The 9,580-nt window shown below is 43.3% G+C and overlaps 1 protein-coding gene across 1 annotated transcript in view; it reads right to left on the bottom strand.

Moving 5' to 3' along the window:
* The window catches only part of ccdc135 (coiled-coil domain containing 135), a 27,460-nt gene that overhangs the window by 8,352 nt on the left and 9,528 nt on the right, over positions 1-9,580 (bottom strand). Inside the window, exons 5-9 of the mRNA XM_008283219.1 lie at positions 3,531-3,674; positions 2,626-2,844; positions 2,366-2,503; positions 1,900-1,963; positions 1,139-1,267 (exon numbers count right to left, since the gene is read on the bottom strand). Coding sequence (XP_008281441.1) covers positions 1,139-1,267; positions 1,900-1,963; positions 2,366-2,503; positions 2,626-2,844; positions 3,531-3,674 — 694 coding nt within the window. The remainder of the gene's footprint in view (positions 1-1,138; positions 1,268-1,899; positions 1,964-2,365; positions 2,504-2,625; positions 2,845-3,530; positions 3,675-9,580) is intronic.

The raw sequence follows: 9,580 nt of genomic DNA, 5'->3' as shown, positions 1-9,580 counted from the left end.
CCCCCCCCCGGCCTCTTACACACCATGCCCCCGCCTGCTGTGGTGGCACGCATGTAGAGAAGCAGTAGAAGATGCAATGCATGATGGTCCATATTGCTGGGTTAGTGCAATAACACCTGACTGCAGCTGGTGCTGTCCCCGAAGCCGCAGCAAACCACGCCCCCTACACAACACGCCCCCTGCACAACACGCCCCGGCCCCTTACACACCATGCCCCCGCCCAAAAATACCTGACTGCAGCCGGTAAGTCCCCGAAGCCGTGGCAAACCACGCCCCCTATACACCACGCCCTCTACACAACACGCCCCCTACACAACACGCCCCCTACACACCACGCCCCCCGGCCCCTTACACACCATGCCCCCGCCTGCTGTGGTGGTGCGCAGGTAGAGAAGCAGTAGAAGGCAATGCGTGCCAAAGCATTAGAAGAAGAAGAAGAAGAAGAAGAAGAAGAAGAAGAAGAAGAAGGCAATGCGCGCCAATAAACCAGGAAGAAGAAGAAGATGTCAATACCGATTCAGGTGTATTTCTAAGTTAACATTTAATGTCATTAAATTAACGCTTAATGTCATTTTAACTGTACATTCCCAACTGACTGCAGTTGACAGCAGCACGTAGGTCGTTTACATTTTGGGAAGATATTGACGTTTAATTTAATGTTAACGTTTAAGACATTTTGTTCTGCAGAAAGAGCATTAATTACTTTTTTTCAAATAAACTATTTCTTTAAACTCAATACCCTGAAAATATCAGTGTGTCGGCTTTTACATGTGTTAGACTATATGAAAGTCAGAGTAATGAGTGAGCAAGGGATGATAACAGAAGCAGCGGGGGAACACGGCACATATACTCAGAATATTTGTATTTTCATTTAACTCAACATATCAAGCTTTTTTTTTCTTTTTNACACACACACACACACACACACACACACACACACACACACACACACACAGATTACACATTTTGCACAGACAAATTCAAATGGCATGAACCTAAATCACCACATTTAGTGCCCAGCTGTTACTCATACCAAACAAACTGAACACAGTTTCAAAGGAAGCTGCTTGCCTTCTTCTCCTCATGATGGCAGAAAAAAGCTGAATTCACTCAAAAAAGTTTTTTTTTTATTACTTACACTCCAGGTCTTTGTATGTAGTTAGTCGTGTGATGAGGCCAACAGAACTCAGACCTGGTGCAAACCTCTCCAGCTTTGATTTCCTGTAGCGTATCACCGTCTTCCCTCCCGGCCAGCGGTTCTCCATGTCTAAACAACAGCAGAGAGCAGGCAGTTTGTGTAAGTGAGACTGACACTTTTTAGTTGGATTTATGTACTAAACATGAACTCCAATTTGGTTAAAAAGCAGAACTGCACTTCACCGAGGCAAGAAAACTAGGTAGTGAAAAAAGCAGAGAAGTGTAACCTGTCAGCTAAAAGCAACAAATAAATGGTTGAACAATAGTAAGATGACAACAAGAAAAGGTCAGCTGAAAGTAAGTCACTGTTACTCATACAGCACATTTCAAACAACAGACCTTTTAACAGGAAGAGACCTCACCCACTCACCCATGTTCTGCCTTCAGAACTTGGGAAAGTGTGTGGAACAATCTCAAAAGGGCTTTCAGCTCACACTCAGCTTTACGGTTTTAAATTCTCATCTTCATGGGCTTTTATTTCTTATATTTCTGAATGGTAGATCTCACCCTATGCTGAATTTTATCATGGCTTGAACATTGTTAGCAAAGGTTGCATTAAGGTACTGAAAATCTTGTCAGTATTTCACCCATATTTTTATAGAAGGAATGACAATACCATTAATTTTACCATGAAAACAAATAGGTAGAGTATCAATGTATAATGTAAAGAGTTGGTGTCAGACAAATAATGTTCACATGTACCTTTGTCTGAGATACTGATGTAACTAACCCAAGATCTCGGCATCTCAAAAACTCTGGGCTGGCCCTCCTTCAAAACAAACAACAATCAGTTTACAATTAAGTTCATTTATCGTGATATCATGTTTTTTTTTAAAGATTATTTTTCTGGCGTTTTTGCCTTTTTTAAGTCAGGACAGTGAAAGAGTGAAACAGGAAAGGGAGGAGAAGAATGGGGAGACCTTGCAGCAAACTGTCGTGAGCGGGAGTCAAACTCACGAACACCACACCGGGTAACTGTACCCCCTTGTTATGGGTCGCCTGCTCAACCAGGTGAGCTGTAAGGGCACCGGTGATATCATGTTTAACGGTCAATAAATTTGTTAGTTGTAACTCTCACTATGGATGGCTTAAATCACAGTTTTTTAATGACAAACAAGTGGCCAGTTTTACAATACTGTACACACACAAAAACACACGTATTAGGTACCTCCTCCTCATTGGTGCTTTTGCTCATCAGGCTCCTCTCTTGTTTCTTCTGCACGGTGAGAATCAGCTCCTTTTTGCTGGTTGCACCATACAACATTGGCTCCCACATCTTTAAATCCTCCACGTCATACACCATCTCCTACACACATAAGAAAAACACAGAAGACAGGTACATGTCATTACCTGCAGAAGTCATGTACTGTGTCAGTTGACTGTGAATCTGACGGTATATTATGTCTAGGTTAGGTGTCTTGGACTCACAGCACAGCCATTACTGCAGTCCTGCATATTAACATAGTAGTTGAGATTGTTCCACATGCTCTCAATGCCCAGGAAGCTGTCGCTGTCAGTAGCGTAGCTGTTCCCAGTCAGAGGGTCGATGAAGAAGTTCTCCTTGACTCTACGACTCCTCGCCAGCACCAGCACCCAGCAGTGTACCCGCAGTCCCCGCAGGTGGTCGGCAGGCCGCAGCTCGCTCTCCTGCTCATGGAGGGAAAGAGTTTAATGTCTCGCTTTAAAATTCACCTACACCTTGTACTGGCTCTGTCAAATGATTTTCTGTTTTTTGTTTGTTTATTTATTTATTTATCTATCTATCTAATTTTAATGAATAAAAAATGACAAATTCCATGTTCTGGCATCTAATAGTCCATCACTCTTTGTGATGTTTTAGGTTTGTGCAGTGGTATTGTTTCAGTTTTGGCAGGTACTGTATCAAAGTCAGAGTTTTGGTGTTGTGACAACAGTAGCTTACATCACAGCCAAACAAACAGTGGACTTATCCATTGTTGTATTCTCTGTTTTTGCAAAAAAAAAAACAACAACAATAAATAGCTCTTTAAAAAAAACAACCTTGCAATAAACGACATTAAAAATAGGGTTCCACATAATGAAGCTCTTCAGAATTATAACCTTAAATATTAAAATACAGAGTTTTGTCTTTATCAAACAGAAGACTGGTAGAAGACAGATGACAGAAAGTCAAGCATGGAGGAGGAAGTGTATGACATGCATCAACAGTCTCCTGGTGGAATCAAATCTCAGAAGTCATCAGCTAACTTGTATTACTTTTATTAGTAGAGTCTATACTGTGTCTGCTTTGTGCAATGAAACAACAGCTGCAGCTGCTGTATTGTGTTGTTTTCACACTTAAAAGATCACATTACCTCCTGTAGCTTCTGTTTCTGAAGCAAAGCAACTTCAGCCTCCTGCTTTTTTTTCGCTTGCTGTGTCAAAAAGCGACTCTCCAGCTCCCTCAGGGATTTCACTGTGTATTTGTTCTTGGGTTGCTGCTGCTCAGAGATCACACTCTGTACATGCAAACGAAAAGCAAGCACACACAACCAAGCCGTCAGGTTCATATCATCCATAGGGCATGTGAAGTCACTGAATTGTTCAGTGAGTATAAAAAGTATGTAAATCATGCACTATGGCCTTCACAGTCACCAGGGCTGTGTCCGAAATCACCCACTCACTCCCTACTCCCTACTCCCTACTCCCTATATAGTGATCACTATATAGTGCACTATGTAGTGCACTTTATAGGGAGTGTTATATACTTGCTTGTATAAAATTAATGAAGAGGCGAGAGACCGGAGCAACTTCAAGCATGGTGTATTTTGCAGCGTAACTCTGCCACAGGAATCGGCTGTACGTGCCGAACGTAAAGGTGGTAACACAGGAGGGACAATTTTCAAAATGTCAAAAGCAATACATAACAGGGAGCACCTCGGCGAAGTATCATTTCGGACACTACTCGAGCTATTAATTACGTCGCTCGCTAGCCGCGATTTGTGCTGCAACAGCGTAGTACAAACACATCAATTTAACAGTTTATTGCGTAGCTAAGAAATCAAATTAAATCAAGTTTATTGTCATTTTGCTGTACATACCAGATGAGAGAGCGTTTCTTCAGGATCCAGTAACTAAAAGCAATTTAAATAAAGTGGTGTTGTATGTCCAAATCACAACCGAGCGCTACAATTTTAGCGACGTTCACTGTCCGGTTGGGCTGGACCCGAATAGCCGAATAGCCGACTATTCGTTCGGAGTACCTGTGTCAGAATACCAATTCTGATCTCCGACTATTCCCCCCCTGTCTTTCGTTGATATATATTTTATTAGGGTCCGCCTTACCCTTAATTTGACCCCCTAAACACGCTCAAAAACTCACCAAACTTGGCACGCACCTCCGAATCGGCGAAAATTTTAATAAAATGAAAAAAAAAAAAGGCTCTCTAGCGCCACCTAGTTACAGAAAAACACACTAAAACAGCCCTAGCGCCCAGTAGGAATGTCGTACAGAGATCAAACCAACATCAAAATGTTCGTCTCAATGAGACCAAAAATCTCGCACTGACACCCCTGACCTATGTCAAACAGGAAGTTCACAATTTGCCTTTCAAAGTAAAAAAAAAAAGACTGAAAACATCTTTTGAAAAAATATTAACTTGTCTGACACCGTAAATCGTATCAAGTTGAAAATCGCACAAGAGACAGAGAATCCCGTGATGTACAAAAGTTCTGAAGGGATTTGGCGTATCCCAGACGGTTTTCGAATGGCGAGCCGCTAAAATTCATGAGCTGTCGCAGCCTTGGCTCATACTTTGTATGGGTGTCTATGGGACATCTCCAGACATGCTGTGTCAGTTGGTCATCTACACAAGAAACCAAAGGTCCTAAAGCTTTAAAAAATGACACTGAGGGCTTCCAAACAAGATTTACCACACAAATATGCTGTTTTTACACATATTTGGTGAAAATTGTGGCTGTATGGGAGAGAGAAAGTGAGTAAAACTCTCAGCTCTCTCAGCCAGGGGCACAAAAAACGCTGAGTCATCATGACATCATCACAGCTCAGTGCAGCTGGTCATGTGACTCACTGACAGTCTGAGGCTGAGCAGACAGACAAACATGGCTCCTTCAACTTAAAGCAGGTTTAAATTGTGTCAAAATGGAGGTCAGACGGGCATGAGGGTCCAACGCAGACCGAGGACCCGACCAACGCTGCTTGCAGCTTTAATTTATAAGAATGTTACTAATACTGGCCGCCACCACGGACACAGCGCACCGCCTAGTCGCCGATGCCCGGCGGACGCACAGCGCACGCACAGCGCACCGCCCCGCCGTCGCCGCAGCTGGCTGTCTACCAAGTCTGACGTCACGTTTCACTTTTCTCGCGTCTCCAAACAAGACAAAATGCCGAAGACTTCAGCTATTTGGGAATACTTCGCATTAAATGAAGACAAGACAAAGGCAGTGTGCCAAATTTGTCATTTAAAACTGGCCTACCATGGGGGTACAAGCAGCATGAAAAGTCACCTGAATGCTGTAAGTAGCTGCTGTTTTTTCTGTATAAATCTATAGTTAGCATTGCCAGTTACTTGTGTAGCCCACTGTTGCCATGAGGAAGCTCAGATGCTAACTGTTACTAAAATAAAGTTCACTCACTTTGTTTGCATGGAAAATATTTAAACCGGCCGATAATTAAATTAACATTAGGACTGGTTGCTGAGCCTAATAGTATAATTTGTCCATAGGTGCATCCCCAGGCATCGCTGCCATCAAGTCTTCAGCCTCGACCCCCCACCCCCAAATACACGCAGCAGACCCTTCATTTCAAAAAAACAGTGTCGGAGAAAAGAAAGACGAAAAAACAGATGCCATTGTGGATTTTATTGCCATGGACATGAGACCCATTAGTGTGGTAGAAGGTGATGGGTTCAGAAATTTAATGAAAACGCTGGAGCCTGAGTACACTGTCCCCAAACGCGCCAGCATTTCACAGGCACTCTCTTTGAAGCACAGCCATCTCCGGGGCTACGTCGCAACTCTACTTCAAAACTCCACTGCCCTGAGTTTCACCACTGACATTTGGACATCAGTGAGTATGGAGGCGTACATGGCTGTCACATGTCACTTCATTACTCACGAGTGGGAACTCCGTGACTTTGAGCTAGAAACCAAAAAAATGGAGGCAAGCCACACCGGGCTTAATATAGCACAACAACTCGGAGAAGCGGTGGAGGCGTTTAACCCTAGAACACTAATGCCGGGTGATTTTCACCCGCACGATTTTTGTTGTGATTTTCATTGTATTGCTGCTGTCTGAGCTGCATGGGTCCTTGGGTAGCTTCAGGCTGCTCATTGATGTCATTAATGGTATGTTTGTTTACCACCTCCCATCTATGGTTTTTTCAAGAGATATGCGTTTGGGTGATTTTCACCCGACATTAGTGATAGAGGGTAACATATTTTATGGGTGGAATTTACCCAATATAGTGTTTGTGTGTTGAAATCAGGCACTCTTTGCACTTTTCAAGGGAAACAACATTCAGGTTAGCCACATTCTCTGCCCCATTTCATCCACAGCTCTCATCCTGTCACAAGCTTAGTTTCTATGGCATGCTAACAAGTGATTAACATGTAGTAATGTTAATTGACATCTGCAATCGTTAGCTACGCAGATTTCTTTTTTCTAGTCAAGCTAAGCTTTTAGCTAGCTAGCTACAAGTGAAGCTGTAGCACTCAGAGAGAGGGGAAAAAAGAAATGTCCAGAAAATCAGTGAAATACCTGACTGAGTACACTAACGTTAAAATTAGTAACACCATCACTAACGCCGGGTATATTTTACCCGATATAATATTCCGGATAAAATATAGTTTTCATCAATTTATGTAAAAGTACAACACTGTATGACAAATTGTAGGACTGGGACATGTGAGCCTTGTCTGGTGAAGGCACAGTTTGGTTCTGGTATGGAGTCTTTCCAAGGAAATTCATGTAGTCAAAAAAATTTGGCAATTTTTCCCCTCTCAAAAAATGCCATTTTTTGTCAATCTCTGCCACAGTTGTCAGTGATGCAAGAAGACTGTACCTTCACCAGACAAGGCTCACATGTCCCAGGAATGGGTGGACCAAAGAACAAGTTCCCAGCTCCATTATTTTTTCTGTTTGGGAATTTCTCGTTAAGGATTACCTGATTTTTCAATAATTTTGCTGCTTTTTTATAGGGTCCCCCATGGTACCTTTTTTTAATTTTATGTGATATTGTATATTGGGAAATTAAAGAAGAGTACTACAATTTGTCATACAGCGTTGTACTTTTACATAAATTAATGAAAACTATATTTTATCCAGATTATTATATCGGGTAAAATATACCAGGCGTTAGTGATAGTGTTACTAATTTTAGCGTTAGTGTTCTAGGGTTAATATTCCTAATTTTAAAAGAGTTGCGGTTGTTCATGACAACGCCAGCAACATGAAGCTGTGCACCCAGACGCTGGCCAAAGAAGCTGAAAAATGGAGCCAGGTACAAGGGGTCTGCTGCTCAGGGCACACGTTACAGCTGTGCATAAATGCAACATTAAAACAGGAGCGAATACGCCGCACTGTTGCTGCTGCCCGTAATCTTGCTGCACGCTTCAAAAAAAGTGCAAAGGCTACAACAGCCCTGCACGAGAAACAGCAGCAGCAGAATGTTGCTGAACATAAACTTATTCAGGATGTCGACACTCGCTGGAATTCAACTCGCGAAATGCTCAGCCGGCTGCTTGAGCAGAGATGGCCAGTGACTGCTGTTTTGTCCGATCCAAACGTGACAAAAAAAAAAGTGACTACTCTGGACCTGACAGCAGACCAGTGGAAGCTGGCACAGGAGGTCACAGAAGTGCTGGGGCCTCTAATAACACTGAGAGAACTGCTGTCTCAGGAGGAGAATCTGTCGCTGTCTGCTACTGTGCCGATGGTCTTCAACCTGAAGAAACGCCACCTCTCACCTGAGGAGGATGACAGCCCTGCCATCGCAGAGATGAAGGAGACACTGATAGCGGAGATCGACAGCAGATGGCAGCTGACAGATTTGGATCCCAGCAGCCTTTACCTCCTATCCTCTGCACCGGACCATCGCTTCAAACAGCTGAGATTCCTCAACAACGAGAAGAAGGATCTTGTATATATTGAAGTATGACTAATATATGTTATTGTTATTATTACCATGAATTATTTATTTATTCATTCAGTCATTCATATGCCATACTGTTTTGTCTTGCACGACTCATTCAAGACTTGACTAATAAAATGTTATACGATTTAAAGTTTGTCCGCCAGGCTGAGCATCTGCACCAGCGACACTTGGTTCGGGAGGGGGAGATGGTGCCGACAGATGCGCATGCCGAGGACACTGCTGCTGTGCCACCGCGGAAAAAAAAAACAGCAGGAGATTTCCATGCTGATGATGTCAGACTCTGACGATTAACTCCCTGAGGAGCAAACTCCAAGTGCCAAGCGGGAAATGGAGCTGTACTCGGCGGACTCAACTAGAGTCCAGTGTGGCCCTCTTGGATGGTGGAAACAAAACTGTGACCGCTATCCTACACTGGAATTAGCAGCCAAGTACTGCAGTACACGCCATCGGAGCGCATTTTCTCCAAGGCTGGCTACATAGTGAACAAAGCCAGGAGCTCGCTTCTGCCACAAAATGTGGACAAACTCATATTCCTTGCACACAATATGAAGAGACTGTAGATCTCTATAAATGTCAGTTGTAGTACATATAAATATGTACTGCTGTTCACTACGTTTTTGTTTTCACTTAGATATTTTTTAAAAAATTACATAGTACTGGTGTTTGTGACATTGGTCATTTAGTAATTTTGTTTTGAATTTGTAATAGAGTTTTTGAAACTGCGTGAATAAATAAACAAAAGAGTAATGTAAAGAAAGAAAGAAGCAACGTGTTTTATTGATATATATTACACATATAATAATATCACCGCCCACACAGCACTCTCTCTTTCCCCCCGCCGCCGCCGCTACACAGCGGACGCACAGCGCACCGCCCCGCCGTCGCCACGGCTTGCTGTATCACGAACGCCTATCAACGCTGACATGTGTGACGTCACCCCCCCCACGCCGAATGTTGGGATATTCGCTGGCAATTCGCACCAAATATCCGGAGAATTGCCATTAGGACCAGCCCTACTGCACAGATAAAATTAAATTTAACAAAACAAACAGGAATTTTTCCGCTCTCTCCTTCATCTCCATTTCCATTTCCTTTCGCGCAATGCATGATGGTCCATATTGCTAGGTTAGTGCAATAATACCTGACTGCAGCCGGTGCTGTCCCCGAAGCCGCAGCAAACCACGCCCCCTACACAACCATGCCCCCGCCCAATAATACCTGACTGCAGGCGGTGCTGTCCCCGAAGC

The sequence above is a fragment of the Stegastes partitus genome, unplaced genomic scaffold (genome assembly GCF_000690725.1).
Source record: "Stegastes partitus isolate 25-593 unplaced genomic scaffold, Stegastes_partitus-1.0.2 Scaffold302, whole genome shotgun sequence".
NCBI lineage: Eukaryota > Metazoa > Chordata > Actinopteri > Pomacentridae > Stegastes > Stegastes partitus.
The sequence above is the reverse complement of the archived record's forward strand: the minus strand, read 5'-3'. Positions and strand labels throughout refer to the sequence as shown.